Here is a 17,920-nt window from a genome sequence, read left to right on the forward strand (position 1 = left end):
CAGCTTTTAACTTCATGAGCTGGACCCGGACCCAACCCATTTACTCAAACTTATTTATGGCCAAGCAAGCTATAAACCAGGTCACAAATTACCAAGACCAGCCATATCCATCCCTTCAAACAGAGTATTGGATAGGCTTTAGTTGGACCAGCGACGGTTTTGATGGCAATCGATGAGCACTCACGCAAGGAAGGCCCGGAATGGTTGCAATGCCATGCATAAACTTGTCAAACAGTGGCATGGTGTGACCTAGATAATAATTGTATTGAGATATTGGCTACCTCTGGGGGCTGCTGTGACTTATGTAACACTGGCTTGCAAGAATTAACTAAGTGTAAATAAGTTTATTTAGATCTCATCCAAAGTTTAAGAGTTAAAGAAAAAAAAACTAAGGTGTCATTTGGCATCACATTTATTTATTTTTTAACTTTATAAAATAAAAAGATAAAAAATATCTTTCTTTTTTTAAAATTTTACAAATATAGCCATGTTTGATATAATTAATTAATTTTTGAAGATATAAAGAATGATGGTGGCAGTGCCACTAAAGTGGCGGTTATGACGACGATGGCTACGATGGTGGCACAGATGACAATGATGGTATGGTAGTAGTAACAGTGCAACAATCATAGTAGCGACGAAGTGCCTGAATCCATTGTATTGGTTGCCTTTTGTAAAAGCAATGGTGAAGTGGCTTTCCCTGTGTGCTCATGCATAAAATGTCATGCGGATAGAACAAATTCTTCGACGCAGTAATAAATAATGTCATCCTTACAGCATTTCTCCATCCATACTTTAAAGAAAAATAACAACAGAAGTCATTACGTATACTTACATACTCCTTTCATCAATTCGACAGTTCTAATTTTTTTGATTGGAGGAAGTTCTATATTTACCATCAGCCTAATATACTTCACCAGAGAATCCAAAGCTAATCCACCTGCTATCATATCATCATGAACCGGTCCTACGCTCAGAAGAGTCACGGCCTTGGATCAGAGTCATTATTTTTGTTGTATCCCCCAAACTTTAAATGTAAGCTCCACAGAGGGCACTTTTCCTCTGCATCCACAAGGCTTGACATGAAATCATAGAGGGTGGGAGGAAACAAAAAGCCCGTACATTCCAGGACCGCAGGGACATCTGTGCCATCTAAATGATCTGGCTTCAAGGACCACAAGGACCACACGGAGAAGCTCGTATAAGAGGTAAACATAAGAATTGTCACAATTCATCACTCGTTCGGGGAGGACAATGGTAGGCCAAGAAGAACAGATTCCTCATGGCCCCAGGAAATGTAACAATAAGCTGCCAGTTTTGGAGAATAAAAGAGGATGTGATGTGTCTCCCAGACACAAAATCAGAATAAACTTTTGCACCCCCTGGGAAAGGAGGTTTATTACAATCAAACTGCCAGTTGTAAAGAGTAAGGAACCTACTGCACTGTACAGCACTAGAATGCACTCTAGTAACCCACAGACGAAGAAATCTCATCTTCTGAATCTTCTTTGATTCTAAAGGAATGCTAATCAATCACTCAAGCTATAGTCCTTTTGAAAAAGATGAGTCTCTGGACCCGTGTTGCAACAATGTTATGTGAGAATTGTTTAATGCTGTAAAATGAAAATTATCTATTCTTTTGTTTTGTTTCCACTTGCAGGACTTATTGGCTTGTTAAGAACGGATGGTTAATAATCTCAGAACAATTTTCACTCAAAAACTCTCATATTGAAGCCGCAATATCTGATGAAACGATAGAGGGACAATATATGGTTGCTAGGCAGACTGAAAGGAAGCCAGAGAAGTTAGGGATGCCTCTTCATTAAACATTAGATAGCTAAAAATAAGCTCAAGGGTACAGCAACAAAAAAGACCATTGCATCTCTACTGAAAGAGAGAGAAAAAAAAGGCTACATATACTTTGATAAGCTAACCTCGGAAACAAGGAAGCGGTAGCAGTACAGCAACAGCATACAGTATACCTGTTTCTGTCATGTTATTTCTATCTAGAGAGTAATACATTGATCTGCTACTAAGTGTTTCTTACCAACACTAACATCTTCCTGTTTATGTTGCCTGATTAAGTTTAATGATCATGTGGGGTGGGGTTTTCTGATGAACTCTTGGATTCAGGTGCTAACATCTCTTTCAAAGCTGACTCGTTTGTTGAGTTTTCACTCGCTGAGGATCCAAGAAGAGAACCATTTTCTTTTGTTGCTACCTCCTCTTCAACCAGGCCCTCATTGTTCTCTTGGGATGGTTTGACCACTGGCTCTTTTACCTTCTCTTTCAGCAATTTCTCCTTCGCAAGCTCTTGTTTGGCCAAAGGAGAAAATTGGGAATCCAAAGACCTCGCAGCACCTATCCATGAAAGAACAATCACCAGCAGTATTCCTCCAAGGTAGGGTGTTGAGTTTGCTAGGGACCCAAATGTTAAAATCATGAACTGTTGGATCAAGGCTCCTCCTGATTTTCCCAAGGGGTTGCAGACAACATCAATGGCTGCCTTACTTTTAACCTATACTCAGGTAAAATGAACAACATGAGCAGCAGAAATAATAATAAAAAATGGTATTCTTCGACAATTATGAAAAATTATTGTTGTTTAGCTTACTGCTTGCAAGAGTAAATGGCTACAGACAAAGCAATTCAACCTCCTCTAATTTCCAAAACAAAATATCATAAAAAATAAATTTTAAATGAAATATAACTTCAGATTCCTGGAAAACTAAGTAAAATGCAACGACATGTTAATCATTGAGATTTCTTTTAATTTTTTTTATTAAAACACTTTAAGTGAGAACAAAAAAGTTCGACCATAAGACCATATTCCTTAATAAAATGCAGAAGACATCTTTTCCAAGCAAAATGAAGTCAAACCAAATTGTTAGTCTACGATCAAATTATCATGTTGTAACTTAGCTGCAACTATGGCAAATAACCAACACTCAACCTCTCATTTTTTGTTCTGAAAAAAGGAAAAACTGAGATTAGAAAGATTTTAACCAGGTCCCATCATGGTTGCAATTATGCCTACCTATGCATTAAAAACGCCCATGAAACCGCAGGAGCACACAAGTATTCAGTTTCAGAAAGGGACATGCAAGCACTTGGCACATCATCAAATGTGCTAAGCTAATGAAGTGCATGGATGGTCAAGATAAAATGAAGCAACAACTTATCGGCTTCACTGCTCAGCCACAAAGATGGCCAGTTTATTAACAGTTTTTGTTTCCAGATTCCTTGCACGTACATTTAGATATAACTGGGGGAATCATAAATACACTCCCCTTCCTTGACAGGCACACTCCTTCATATCACACTCCCTTCATTTCCTCTTTCGAGATGATAATTTAGACATACAGATGAAGTCCATTACAAAAGAGGATTGCATTCATAATGCGAAATAAACAGACGCTAAGATGAGCAGATACTAGGAATATAGCTTTAGTTTTTTTTTGAAGTGGGGTCATTAGATAGCAGATACTAGGAATATAGCTTTAGTTTTTAAAAGTGGGATCATTAGATGAGAAGATACTAGGAAATAGATTTTGTTTTTTAAAAGTGGGATCATGGGACCCACAAACAGTTCATTACAGAATACGATATGGATCAGTTTGTGTTTAACTTTTTCCAATAAAATAACAAGCCTTGAATCATTCAACACCAAAAATGCATAAACACAGAATGCCTGCACACATGCGGATGCCCATAGAGAGGTGGCAGTGCATCTGAGCTTCATGAATGCATAGGCATGAATGTAGATGCTCATACACACAGATAAACAAAGGGACGGAAAATAAACCTTCATGTCTTCATCCAAAGGAATATAAGCCATTTCCTTGCAAGGATCAAATAAGCTGTACTTTGAACTCTTACTGAAAATGTTCTGCAATGCACCCACATAAACAGCTGCAAGCAGAGGAGTCATTCCAAGTTTTCCCAGCAAGGGAGCCAATGGTTCTCCAAATAAAATCAGTGAGAAGAACCCAACTCCTGTGAAAAGTAATACAGTGGGTGTGACCATGGCTGCTACTCCCCACCCGAACTTTCTGAGTATCACTCGGCCCAGCAGCATCATTGTGAAAGTTGCAATACCCGTAGCAGTTGAGAAATCACCCATGAAAGATGAGTATTCATTTGGGCTTGGAAACTACGAAAGAAATAAAGACCCATTAGGAATAAAGTTAAAAGGATTAGATTCATATTCACTGTAAGGCAGATAGAGAGGAGATAACAACTAAAAAAAAACAAAAAAAACAAAAAATACCTGTGCCTTGAGCTTTGATTTCCATGTAACTTCAACAAGGTTAATGCTTATACCATAAGCAACCACCAAGGTGGCAAGATCTCTCACATATCTAGAAGATAGCAAAAGTTTCAAGCTCTCTTTCATGCTTAATTTGGGCTTTTCCTGCATAGGTGTTTGAGTAGTTAGTCTTGGAAAGGAAGGTCTAAACAGGAAACAGCACAGGAGTAGCGGTTAAGGTCAACCTTCTTTTTGCGTTGAGATCTTGGAAGAGAGGGGTCATTCAGAACAAAGGTATTTACTCCCCAATAGAGTGCACAAATTACAAGACCCAGAAGCACCACAATGCTCATCATTCCTTTCAGAGATATTGCCCAACCATCAACTCCTGGGCCCAAATACTTACGCAGGTTAGAAAAATACTTTACCGTCCGCCCTGAGAAAATTAGGGCAACATTAGCTCCAAGGCCAAATAGTGGGTAGAATTCTTTGGCTTCCTCAACAGTGGTAATCTGCGAAATCAAGAATTAATATTATGCCCTACCATGACTTGCAAAAATAAATAATTTTCACTCTTCCTTTCAAAAAGAAAAGCTATATTCCAGCATATGTCAAAAAGAGGCCTGAAAATAAAAGTAAAGATCTGTCACTAGTGAGAAACGGCAGCACGCACCCACAATATCTTATACTCAATTTATGGGTCTGGCCCGAGTTAACAGAAGGAAAAACATCTATCAGCAAAATCAGTAATAAAACTTCTCATCTAGGAACGAAGTGCTGTTATCTGGACTCAAATAGTGCAGCCGATAATGTTAACAATGGTTAACATGTCTTCATTATAGGAGAGAGTTCAAAATCATTGTCATTATCACAGTAATTGTGGTGCAGAGAAGAGTTTCCATCAGCAACCAGAGTGCTCGTTTTAAATAACATACACCATGGTACAAGAATGATGGTACCAGCATTCTGACCCCTGATGTGAAATAGCTTGGGTCAAGAACCTGTAGGCGACCTCAAAACAGATTTCATCAATTTCTTTTGGCAGTTTGGCTTCCAGAAGCTGAATTTCATGTTGATTCCAATAAAGCTTATCTTGATCCTATTTCTGTCATAATTGAGAATCATCACTTCTTCTATACCTAACAGCTTGGGAAAAAGATGCAAAATCCTGCAACTATATCTGAAAATAAATATGAGTAACCCTTAACAAAAGAATGTCCCCCCCCCCCCCCCCCCAAAAAAAAAAAAACACTGCCTTTTCCAGGTACATTCCTACATCAGCCACATCTGTTGCACAAGAATCACTCATGAGTTTAATATGTATATGTACAGCAAGTACTCCTCTCTAAAAAATGTCTATAACATGTTTTTAGCAATACCTAATAACTGTCCAAGTAAGACAGGAAAATTTTTCAACAACAACAAAAGGAGAAAAAGGAACTAATATGAGTACTGAACTAGCATGAAGTATGTCAATTTGTCCATGATGTTAAAATAAATAACCTGGGGATTCGTAACATTTTTAGCATCACTAATGCACGGCGTACAGAGCAAAAGGAGTTCCAATTGGATCCCTAACCATCCTATTTTCCTCATGGACAGGAATGTGTACTTTTCTACATGTTCATAAAATGGAGTATTAAAAAATGCCATATGAAATGAAGTCAAAAGGTGGCTGGATGTCAAGATTGATTGCAGGCTATCAAAATTATTACAATATCACTCAAGATGTAGTCAGAATTCTAGACTAATTATAGACTGTGCTTAGAACCTAAGTAAAATAGCCTGCAAATTGACATTCAAGTACAGAGAATCAAACAACATCCAGTGATTTCAGCAATGTTGGAGCACAGATATCATTTCATAACAAAGGCTTCCTTTCATAATTCCAAATCATCAAGGGCTCGTTTGGTTCGCGGGAAAAGAAGGGGAGAAAGTGTGGTCAACGGGGAAGGTAATGAGATGCCTCTTGTTTGATTGAAGTTTTTAAAGGAGAAAGATGGAAAAGTTGTATTTTCATGGGAATATGATTTCCACGTTTCATGTAAAAGCAACTTTCCCATAAGGCGGGAATCACTTTATTTTTATTTTTTTCCAAAAAGGCCCTTCAGCATTAAAGAAGCATTAAAGAGGCATTAAAGACCTAATTTTTATTAAGGGCATAATAGGAATTATACATAACCTTCCTAGGAAAGTGGATGGCCAACCAAACATAAGCACTTTGAAAATTTGTCACTTTCCCATAGTCAACCAAACATGCCAAAAGTACTTTCCTATGCATCCTCTTCATAGGAATTTGTTTCTCAGAAATCATATTCCTAGGAAGGCAAATGTTTCCCGCGAACCAAATGAGCCCCAAAGGATATTGAAAAAGAAAAACAATAGAATCAAAATGATAGTGAGCAGCAACCAAGTAAAAATAGCAACACAAACCACAGAAAACCATCCAATAAACAAAAAGTGAATACGCATCAAACAGTATGAACTCAAAAACTCATCCAATATGCCATAGAAAACCATTAGGAAATCGAATACATCCAAACAAAACATAATAGAACGTCTTCAGATGGACGACTTCAGATAGCATAAATCCGGGCTTATTAAGCGCAAAAAAAAAAACTAAAAATAAACAGATGGACATCCAAAGGTTAATTAGAGAATAGAAATCCTAACAGAAACCATTCTGATGAACACGCATAGCAACTTTGTCAAGAACGGCAAAGATCACCTGATTTGCAAAACCCCAGAAGAGAACCGAGATCACCACACTCCCCCAGAGCTCGGCCATGACATAGAACAAACAGAAGCTCCAAATCCTCAAGATCGCGACTGGGCCAAGGAAGCTCGGACCGAGGGCGGCCAGGAGCTTGTCGGCAAGCCCCGTGGGGTGGATGGCGTCGCGAAGGGGATACATCACGAAGGCAAAAGCCCCGAAGAAAGCGATAAAAGGGAAGATCACCGTGTAGAAAAGAGCCTCCTTGGAAAGCACATTCGAGAGCTTGGTGTACAACAGCATGAACCCCACCGCCATTGGCAAGTTCACCCACGTCTTCAAGAATGGAATGATCTCGGCGCTGCTTCCTTTGGTCGTCACCACCAACACATCCTTTGTATCCCTGAGGATCGTATAATTGAAAAGGATACAGAAGAACATGAGCCCCAGCGGGATAATCTTCTTCAAGGTTTTAACCTCGATGCCCAAGAACTTGGGCTTCGGCTTCTCCTCGACGAAACCGCCTCCATCCGCCGTAATCGCGGAAGCTCCGGCGCCGCAGACCGGAAAGCTCTCGCCTTTCCTCCAAGAACCGCGAGAAAGATTGTAAAGGAGCGATCTTTGGGCGTCTAGGGGGGTTCTCGGCTGGGAGAACGACGGATTCCGCTCTCTCCAACGGAGTCCATCGGAACTCGGAGCCGAGGTATGGGCTCGGATGGACGCCGAGGGGAAGCAGGTCCTGGGGTTGGAGATGGTGCGGAAGGCTCGGGTTTGGGGGTTGGAAGGGAGGGAGAGAAGACCGGTGGCCGGGATGACAGCCTCCATGTCTCCCGAATAGCCTCCTCCCGAGAAATTCCGAGGGAAGGGGTGGGAATGTAGAAGATCCTTTTTCTCTTTATGTTTGGATTTTTTCGGAGCGGGGTGTATTTGGCTTGTGATACCGCGCGGTGTTGGTTTTGTTTTGGCTTGCATGGGCATTGATGCAGTTCCCAGGTGTAACGCGACTGGGAAAACAAATATCAGATCTTCCCTTCCCTTGAGAAAAACAAATACCTAATTTCAGCTTTTTAAATAAATTACAAAAATCTTCTTCAGATTAAAAATAAATTATTATATTTTTTATAAAATTTATTTTTATTCAATATTTTAACTGATATTTTAACAAAATATTAGCCAAATAGCTAACTTTAAATAAAGCCAAAATACCACTTCAGAAAAAAATTTAAAAATAAGTAAAATAAATTTAAGAACATATCCATCATTTTCTCCATTCAAAAGTAATTTTAATTTTTTATATTAAATATATAATTTTACTAATATCGTTAATTTAACTAGATGTACGATTTTACAACTATTGAATATAAATATAATAAATATAGATATTTTGTAGATTTTTATAATTTATTTTTTTTGTTTTTATTTAGAATTTTCGTGTCATTGACATTTTGAGTAGTGGGTATTCTAATTATGAATTTATTTATTGTGTATAATCAAATATTCAATGGCACCCTCACCCTGTAGCTATAATTAAACTTGAGCTTCCATCTTTTTCTTCTTTTTTTTTTCACTGACCACATCACTAAAGTAATCCTTCTAGAGGAAGTACATTGCTTGATCGTAAATATTCTAAATTGAGTTTTTTCTATCGGAACAATCTTTCCAAAAAAAAAAAAAGAAAAGAAATATGAAGCATGACTTATTCAAGGGAACATGATGTTTAGAGACATCAGCATGGTTTTTCTGCTGATCTTAGTAGTTTAGCGACTGCATGATTGGAGTTGTACCTTTCAAGGAATGGGATGGGTCAGCCCTTGCCCTCCTTTTAGAAAACGAAAATGTGATAGATATATTTTGTACCCCTATTATTTTTTTTATTTTTTATTTTTGAAAGTAGGAGAGTTAATCTTCATCTCAAACCTACTCCATTTCTCAAGGGACGGTATTAATCAGAATCGAAAGTCCGCATTTTTTTTTTTTTTGTCAAGGCAGATGATTCATACAGCCCTAATAAAGATACATTCAAAAAATATCGAAGAATAACAGATTCTGGAACGTACTATACAGCTCCCTCTCTCCGATCCATAGAGTATTTTTTGAAATGGTTGGCTACGTACGAGATCACCCAATCAACAACCACATTGATCTTTCTGTATACATGCAGAGTCTGAAAAACTACTTTGCAGCGAACTATAGTCCGAAGGTGGCACTCGTCCACACCGCCCGTGCTTCACTGAATTCTGCCAATGACCGTGGTCAAATTATCTTTGAGTAGTACAGCTCTAAACTGTAGCGCCTATTGAGAGTTGAGACCAGCCTAAGTTGCCCTCAGCTCAGCTCAGAATGTCCGCTCCGTGCTTGATGCAGGTGAACCTAAAAAGGCACCATGGGGCGTTTAACAGGGGATTGGTCTTTTTTATTTGTTTTCTTTGTCGCGGATGGTCACGGAATCACCGTGGGCCATGGGCCCTGGAGAAGCATAAAATACTCCACATTTGCCTACGCTTCCGACGGACGGAGAAGAGGGAGACACGTAATCTGAAGAAGATTACATTCAGACGAGCGGTCGGTGTTCCGCCCTCGCCGCGACGCGACAAGAAGGAATTATTGCTGAGCCAGATCAATCACCGAGCTGGCAAACATGCACAAAAATAGATTGAAAAAAAAACGCAATATATACCCGTTCACGGTCCGCGGTTAGACTGAGCCATCAGCTTAGTGATGGATCTAATCATACTAAAAATTTCACTCCCGAGAGAGTTCCAAATCAGATTGTTGAGACAACTAGGACCACTATAGCTCAAAAAATCTTAGTCTACATTGTACGCACTAACATGGCCGATCATTATGATAAGCACTCATGAAGAGAATATTGGACATCTTGACCACAGCTTAAACCAACTTCTTTAACTTTCGACTATAACCGAGGTGAATGACTTTGGGGTAGACTAAGGTGCTATCTTGTTCAAAGTAATAAAGACTAACAATTATGTCAGAGCTGCAATTAATGTACGATCGCCGCATACTACTCGTGTGGACTGGTTAATGTGCAGCTAACCGTCGTGCCAAATTAGGTAACATATATTTATCTTAAACCCCATATAAAAAAATAACCCAATATCCTCAAGTAAGCTCATACAGAGACTCTTCTTAATATATTTTCTTTCTCCACGGTTGCTCTAGTGTTCTAACTTAAACATCGAAGGATTCTCCGTCGGAAACCTTCCTATAAATAAATTTCTTGCAGGTTGGCTCCGATTACAACTAGTTCTCTTTGGTCTCGCCCGACCATAGTTCTCCTCGGTTCTTACCAACCTTAATGCGTATCGTGCAAAAACCGACCACAGCCCAGAATCTAGTGGTAACAAGCACATCCTGAATGTGGTATATAGAAAATAGATGAGATGATTGGTGCAACGCAAAATCATATAGAGCATATAATTTCTCCCATAGCTCCCAAACAAACAATTGTTGCGACTACGAGCAGGAGAATTATTGTCCATGCATCATGTGGCTGTGCAGCCAGTAACGATTATTGATTTCCATGGGCACCATTTATCATCTCAATACACCATCATGGAAACCGACGGTTGTGAATGGCTGCGTGCACAGTCATGCGGTGCACCCAGTGTGGACAATAATTTCTTCGGGCACAAATGAGCTGGGCTGAGTTGGCCTCTCACGGTCCATCATCGCTAATGACGATGACCAGTTGCAGCGTGCTATGCTTCAGACAAAACCAAACTCGACCATCACTGTCTAGAGGCCCAGCAGACCCACCAAACTCGTCCATCAACGCTCTATTAGTTAAAGCAATCACTGCTTGTTAAGAATTATTGCAATATAATTTGGATACAGAACCAATATTAATTATAATAATCATTTCTTACCATCATAGAAAAAAATAATTAAAAAATATTATTATAGTTATTAAAATCATGCACAATCTCGCCTATTATAATATATACGATATTGGATAACACAGCTGCCACATATTGCATATATTGCATACACAATTTTGGTATACTAGCTCTGATCAATTTTTAAAAAATTATGACATCTAATTGTCATATTGAAATTTAGTATTCGTACCAAATTATATAATTTTGTTATTGCATTATACTATATTTGGTTCCTGAAGTTTTATTATTATACCTATTGTATCCAAAGGCTCAACTTATATAAAAAGCAAATAAGAAGAGACCTGCTTGTAGTCTGATAGCTAGAAATGAGTATAGGTCTCACCCAAAGTCCAACGAAATTTGCACCAAATTGGAAGAGATGAGCAAGGAGTTGAAATGTTTCTGGACGTAGAAGGGGAGAAAGGGAATGCTATTTACTGGCATGCCGAGAAGTTGGCATGCAGAGCACTTGGACTGATTAGTCCACAGCCAGATGTTATAGAATTGTGAAAATATTGATAACGGGTTTTGATTGTCACAGTGCAATAAAGTTTGCGTCCCAAGTATACAGAAGAGAAGCTATCGTAGAGAAATCGTCCACGCTTCCACCATTTCAAGGGTGGATTGTGTTCTTGCAGCAATTATTGGTGTTCAATTTTGCATCATGAGTAAACAAAGCAGCTCTAGGTTTTTTTTTTTTTTTTTTTTTTTTTTTTTTTTTTTTTTTTTTTTTTTTTTTTTTTGCTAATGCGGGTGGATCAGACCTGACGGGACCGGATACACCCAATAAAGTCAAAAAATAGAATACCTCGGAGTGCCAAGGGCAACTCCCCATGGCCAATCCATAAGGTGCCTCCGGAGTGACAAGCTACATACGCAGCTACCCAATCCGCAGCACCATTACCTTCACGGTAAATATGCTTGGCCTGAAAGGCCCATCCATCCCTTGCCATAACCCAAATGTCACGGAGCAAGAGATGGTCACAACCGCCACGCCTTGGACCCCCTGGATCCAACTGACAACGGTGGCTGAGTCACCCTCCAGGATAATGGACCTAGCCCGTAAGACCCACCGGGCATGGCGAAGGCCTGCCCAAGCTGCTGTCAGCTCCGCACTCGGAACTGAAGTGTCAAATAACTGACTGCCACCGGCAGCCACAACCCTGGCACACGGGTCCCGGATAACAAAACCCGCGCCTCCCCACATACCACCATCCAAAACAGACCCATCAAAGTTGATCTTGAGGAAACTCGGGGGTGGGGGCTCCCAGGTGAAAAACACCGTACGAGAGACTGCCGAAGCAGAGTGGGAACCCCAGGTGTCCCGAGCTATCAAGGTCCCTCCAACAGGGATAGTGTAACACAGCTCTGCCGCCTGAACGCGGGCACTCTCGACAACAAATCGCGGCGACATACGTCGTTCGCTGAAGGTGCGAGCATTCCTGGCCAACCAGATCTGGTAGGCAATGCAGGTAGCTCGGACAACCTCCTGACGAAGCACCAGGGACTCCGATCCCTGACGCATGGCCTGTAAGAACAGGTCCCTACATCGCCATACCACCGGTGGGACCCCTGCCAGCCGCCAAGTGCCCCTAGCCCATGTGCACCGAAACAGGGCATGGTCCACCGTCTCGGCCACACCACAAGCCCCACACACCAATGGGATCCTCACACCTCGACCTGCGAGTACAGCTCTCGTAGGGAGACAGTCCCAGGCCACCTTCCAGAGGAACAACGCAACCCTCGGGTGGAGCCCCAATCGCCAGATCCAGACAAAATCCGGGCCAGGCTCGTAATCCTGCCGAAGGATATGGGAGAGATCGCCTATCCTGACCCTGGATCTGGTCGAGGAACCCCACACACGTACATCTGGTCCGCCACTCCGTGGTAACGGTAGTGAGCGGACCCGCTCCGCCAAATGCTGCCCGAACAAATGGGCCAACTGAATCTCATCCCAGCCAGCCACCCCGGGGGTCATGAGATTACAAACCTGTAGACCCTCCCCAGCCTCGACACTAACCATAGTCGGCCAAAGCCGCAGCGGGAGGCCGTCGACCCATGGGTCTCCAGCTACATCGATGCTACGTCCGTCACCTATCAGCCATCGGGTGTGACTCGACACCAGGGCAGCTCTAGGGTTTTCAAACTTGGCATCCTCCTATGGAAATTAGAGCATCAAACGTCTCGTTCCATCAATCTGTGGTCAGCTTCATGGGTTTTGCTACTTTGTTGAGGTCCAACACCAGGTTCCTTGATGGAAATCCAAACATGGAATCCTCTTCTCGTTCCTACTCTTCTTCTAGTTCTATGCTAAGTTCTTTGGGACTTCTGTTCAATCTTTCAGTCTAGCTGCACTTGTCTAAATCATCTAAACCTGTTAAACTTATAAGAGTTAAAACCATCCTCTAATTTCACTCATTGTTGAATCTATATTTAACCTCACCATACATCACCTCAATGCCATTGATTAGAAGCATGCACGCTCATGATCCTTGTCATTTTAATTATGTACTACTATATGTCCAGTTACTCTTGCCCCATCGAATGCAATGCTCAGTATTACTGCATGCCATGCACTCCAAAATTCAGGGCCAATATAGAGCATCAAATGAGCTTAATTATTAGTACTAGACAAACACTGCATCTCATTAAAAATAGAAGCTTTTGATTATGAGAGTTCGACAAATAATGCATATCACTATGCATCGGCAGTCCTATCATTGCGAGTGCTTGTCCCAGCCACCACCTGATAAACAGAAATCTCCATCGATGACAGGAGGAGGATACAGATCATATCCGACACATGCTGTCAACTGTTCGGTAATTTGGATCATCAGAAACAAACTATACAAGCAACAGAAGGATTCTTGTAGGCAGATTGATATCTAAAGTTTGCCCTAGAAAACATGGTCTGGTATAAGAAGAACACTTCCAAGCTGAATTATAGGTAGAACATGCAAACACCCAGAGACAAACTAATGACATCCTCACCCTTCACATCAATAAAATGAATGAATCAATTAGGGTGGAAAATGCAGATAATAGTTTGCCAAAGGGAAAGAGTAAATATGTATTTCTTTTTTCGGCAGAAATCCTCGACCTAATGCCAAGACTTCTTGAAGCTTTTGGCGTGAAGGGCTGCAGTCCTCTGAATCCATGGTGGTGGATCAGCAGCACCAGAAAAAAACGGAATATCTTCATCAGCAAATCTGCAAGAACACCGACCCTAAATCCGACGAATAGTCTCCCCGGGGGAAGACCAAAAGAAGGATTGATGTTGCAAGCAGTGATTGCTTTGAAGCTCATCCTTTTTTTTTTTTCTGAGGAAAACTTTGGAACTCATCCATGAAGGTGTATTTTATAACAGTGTTGATAAAGCTTGATGCTGATGTTAATGCTAGTTCCCCAGACTGAGTAGTTTCCCCACCTTCCACATCTCAGAGATTAAAGCCCTCGCTCTAACACGATCAGGGCAGCCAAGTGTCCAAACATTCCCCATTTGATTTTCCCCTCAATCATGCAAGCAACAAAGCCTTTGAAGCCTCTCTGCCAGAATGGAGAAAAATATCCTCCCCACTGGAATTAATGGACTCTGATAATTCCTTAAGTTTATCACCATAACATAATGTATTAATACAGTCTAGGAGCTCATGGCAGTGCTTTTGGCTCCAATTTCATTAATAATGAATATTTATCTTTGAAGCTCCCAGCAATCCCAGCCTTCCCTTCAAAATTGATGTCTAACCTTTGTAACCTTATCCAGTTACAGTTGAGAACCAGACATTGGTGGAAAGTACCACCTATGGCGTGTCAAATACAAAGACAACAGCCCATTTGCTCATAAAAATTGAGAAAAAAAAAGGTATTAATCTAAGAAAAGGATAGAAACTAAAAATTTAATTTTATCCATACTCAATTTGAGTGTTTCCTCATCTGATGGCATGTGCTCTTTGAGCTGCAACCGACTCCAAATACACTTCTTTTACAACAGCAAAAACATAACCATCAAACCTACTTTCTAGTGCTAGCAGAAAATGCATTTTGACAAGATTTTTAATCCTTAAGATTCCACCGGTGCCTGTCAGATAAAGATATTCTAAATTTCTAAAAGAGCATCATGACATGTGTATTAACTTTGGGTAGATCCATAGATGAGATCCAAAAGTTGGCTGTTTGTGTAGCTGGTCAATATATCAAAGCAGCTCTTCAATCTCTTACAAAGCTAGTGCTTTATTGACCCAAATAATTAACAAGTAGCATCTTCTCACACTCCACAGTCGTAATTATTTCCCCAAGTCATCATAGAACTCAGAGGCAAAAGCCTTTCAACTTGTAGTCTAAAGAATTAACAAGTAGCATCTTCTCAAACTCCACACTCATAATTATTTCCCCAAGTCATCATAGAACTCAAAGGCAAAAGCCTTTCAACTTGTAGTCTAAATAATTAACAAGTAGCATCTTCTCAAACTCCACAGTCGTAATTATTTCCCCAAGTCATCATAGAACTCAAAGGCAAAAGCCTTTCAACTTGTAGTCTAAATAATTAACAAATAGCATCTTCTCAAACTCCACAGTCGTAATTATTTCCCCAAGTCATCATAGAACTCAAAGGCAAAAGCCTTTCAACTTGTAGTCTAAAGAAAGCCCTCCATTTCCCACATCAAAACTCCTATGCTGATATTTCAAACAGCCATTGACAAATAAGTCAAAAATGAAAACTCATTTGAAGTGTAGAAACACCTTAAAAAATTCAGAATGATAAAAGATACACCAACAAACATTCCTCCAAACTATCTTAAGAAAGTTTATGGAATACTATAAGGGATCTAGTGGCAAAACACGGCGTGCTAAAGCTCATTAGTTGTGCTCTAACAAGCACATTAGAAAGCTCATTAGTTGCGTGTACCTTGTATCTATATATTGCTTATACATGCTGTGCCTACTAAAAATATGAATGGCAACCTCTTTCTGCAGAAGGTACCCGGTTTGCACGAAACAAACTTCTGATGTGTCGACACATCTACAATATGAACAAATAGTGATAATATCATACTGGTTCGCACATATATGAAATAAAGCATGTCATATACACATATCAAGATTCTTTTTCTTGTTTAGAAAAAAGGCGAATAGACTGTATTAAGAAATTGCAAAACCAGAGAAGTTTCACAATAAAAGCAACACTAGCTTAGATTGTCTGATCCAACAGCAATATCAAAAGGTTGTGCCCAATGATGTATAACCTTTCTACATCATAAATTTGCCTCTCCGGCAGCAAGAATAAATATTTACTTGGAATTCATACTTTGGAATCCTTACCAGATACAACTAAGCTTTGGTTCTCATCCTCAGAACCACTGCCCTCAACCCCACTATTTATCTGCCTAGAAGCAGTAGAGTCATGCTGTGATGAAGGGCTTCTTCCCCTGCTGGTAACTGATTGTTGATAAAGAACTCCCCCCACAAGGGTAAAAAGCAGGCAAATCAAACCAACTGGACTTGCATGTTTATCCCAGATCAACACATTAATAGCAACTGTGAGAAACTTATTGACAACACCAGTCACCGTAAATGCTGTAGCTGAGATCGCCTTCCTTGCCGCAAACCCAAAGAAACTGATGAGCAATCCAAAAACACAAGACACGGACACAGCAACGGATGCAGTAAAACCAAACAAAGTCTCAGAACTTGACCCGACAGCTCTGAAAACATCAGCATATTCCCCTGTCAGAAACCAAAACACCGGAGCCATCATCAAGGACAGGAGATTATTGTAGAGCACAAAACCCCAGGTGTTCAGCCCCATATTCGTCACCATGTGCTTAATGTAAACCATCTCAGTGGTGATCGTCACCAGATAAGCAACAGCCCAAGAGTACGCGGTGAGGGTGAATGCTGAATCGGTCATCACATACCCAACCGCACCCCCCAATATAATTACAAGAGATAAGAATGTGAGCTTTGTAGGGCATGGCTGCTTTCTAAAGAAAGTGTCGGCAATGGCGACCAGGAGGGGAGTCAGGGATCGAAACATGATGAAAGTATCGACATTGGCATGGCGGAGGAGATTGGTGTTGGTGAATATGGCAAGGTAGAAGATGGTGGCCGCAGGAAAGAATTTCTTGGCAGTCTCAAAGGTGAAGGGGTCGTGGTAAAGAAGCCCTAATTTTCCGAGAACCCAAACACCAAGAGAAGAGGTCAAGTACTGCAATGCAGTTAAAAGGCCAGGGTAATTGAACTTTGTGATGGCAAACTTGTTTATGATGGACAGCAAGCTAGAACAGAGAGCATATCCTACAACAAGGCTACTGGTCGCATAGTATTGCGCTTCCAATCTGATGGCCGCCATGATCGTGGACTCTGCGACGGCAAGAATTAGAAACTGTTTGAGTTGAAATCTTGAGTTTCCGTCCACATACCTGCAATAAAAGCAGAAAAAACAGAAACTTATAAACCCTAATAGACACTTCGACCGAATCCAGATCAACCCTACCCGATCCACACGAGAAAAAGATTTTAAACAACGACCTTTTCCCTCCAAAATTCACAAGAAAGTATGGAGCGATCACAAAAATCGAAACTCGAAATCCAATTTTTGCTCATTGTAATATTCGAAGTGCGGCAGATTCGAAAGATTAGGATCTCCGACCTCGGATTCAAGATTTCAAACTGATGGATTCGATAAAACTGCCGATCCCAACGAAAGTGAGCAGAATCCAGGACAATTTCGCCGGCTCGGAGACTCTCCTCCCGATCCGCTAGATTTGGCGGGAATGCGAGCTCGAACAGCTGGAAATCACCAAAATTTCTCGATTCTAGATCTGAAGAAAAAGGAATGGAAACCTACCGCGGCTGCAGAGTAAGGGAAAGCGCATCAAGATCCGAGGGTCGAGCGCAAGGAATCCGAGCCGCTCTTGCCTTCGGGAGCTCCGCAAGCGGTCAATGGCGAGCTTCAAAACCTTAACCCTCGCTCGTTCGATGTTGTCGGCCCCTGGGCGGTCGACCCTCCCATATCGAAAAATCCCGCTCCGATCGCAAAACCCCTCGAGGGACTTTCAC

The 17,920-nt window shown here is 40.9% G+C and overlaps 2 protein-coding genes across 3 annotated transcripts; both read right to left on the minus strand.

Moving 5' to 3' along the window:
• Nucleotides 1-1,805: 1,805 nt before the first annotated feature.
• LOC103708815 (plastidic ATP/ADP-transporter-like) lies at nucleotides 1,806-7,898 on the minus strand. The gene is made up of 5 exons (XM_008793908.4): nucleotides 6,978-7,898; nucleotides 4,495-4,761; nucleotides 4,271-4,414; nucleotides 3,806-4,153; nucleotides 1,806-2,518 (listed from the first exon to the last, which is right to left on the minus strand). The coding sequence occupies exons 1-5, from the start codon at nucleotides 7,785-7,787 to the stop codon at nucleotides 2,087-2,089; spliced, it is 2,001 nt and encodes a 666-aa protein (XP_008792130.2). The 5' UTR covers nucleotides 7,788-7,898; the 3' UTR covers nucleotides 1,806-2,086.
• An 8,036-nt stretch (nucleotides 7,899-15,934) lies between these two features.
• On the minus strand, nucleotides 15,935-17,920 carry LOC103708814 (GDP-fucose transporter 1-like). Of its 2 annotated transcripts, none has more exons than XM_008793906.4 (2): nucleotides 17,709-17,920; nucleotides 15,935-17,280 (listed from the first exon to the last, which is right to left on the minus strand). In XM_008793906.4, exon 2 carries the CDS (start codon nucleotides 17,208-17,210, stop codon nucleotides 16,161-16,163), a length of 1,050 nt encoding a protein of 349 aa, XP_008792128.2. In that variant the 5' UTR covers nucleotides 17,211-17,280; nucleotides 17,709-17,920; the 3' UTR covers nucleotides 15,935-16,160. The 2 variants fall into 2 exon arrangements, with proteins under 2 accessions (XP_008792128.2, XP_008792127.2); XM_008793905.4 differs by having other exon boundaries at nucleotides 17,511-17,907.

Source organism: Phoenix dactylifera, chromosome 8 (genome assembly GCF_009389715.1).
Source record: "Phoenix dactylifera cultivar Barhee BC4 chromosome 8, palm_55x_up_171113_PBpolish2nd_filt_p, whole genome shotgun sequence".
NCBI lineage: Eukaryota > Viridiplantae > Streptophyta > Magnoliopsida > Arecales > Arecaceae > Phoenix > Phoenix dactylifera.

What these genes read in the sequence shown, in the direction of transcription:
- LOC103708814 (XM_008793906.4), bottom strand. Translation starts at nt 17,210, where the DNA reads ATGGCGGCCATCAGATTGGAAGCGCAATACTATGCGACCAGTAGCCTT.
- LOC103708815 (XM_008793908.4), bottom strand. Translation starts at nt 7,787, where the DNA reads ATGGAGGCTGTCATCCCGGCCACCGGTCTTCTCTCCCTCCCTTCCAAC. An exon ending in GATCTCAACGCAAAAAGAAG is followed by an intron (nt 4,415 to 4,494) that starts GTTGACCTTAAC and finishes ACACCTATGCAG; the next exon opens with GAAAAGCCCAAATTAAGCAT. An exon ending in CTTTGGATGAAGACATGAAG is followed by an intron (nt 2,519 to 3,805) that starts GTTTATTTTCCG and finishes ACCTGAGTATAG; the next exon opens with GTTAAAAGTAAGGCAGCCAT.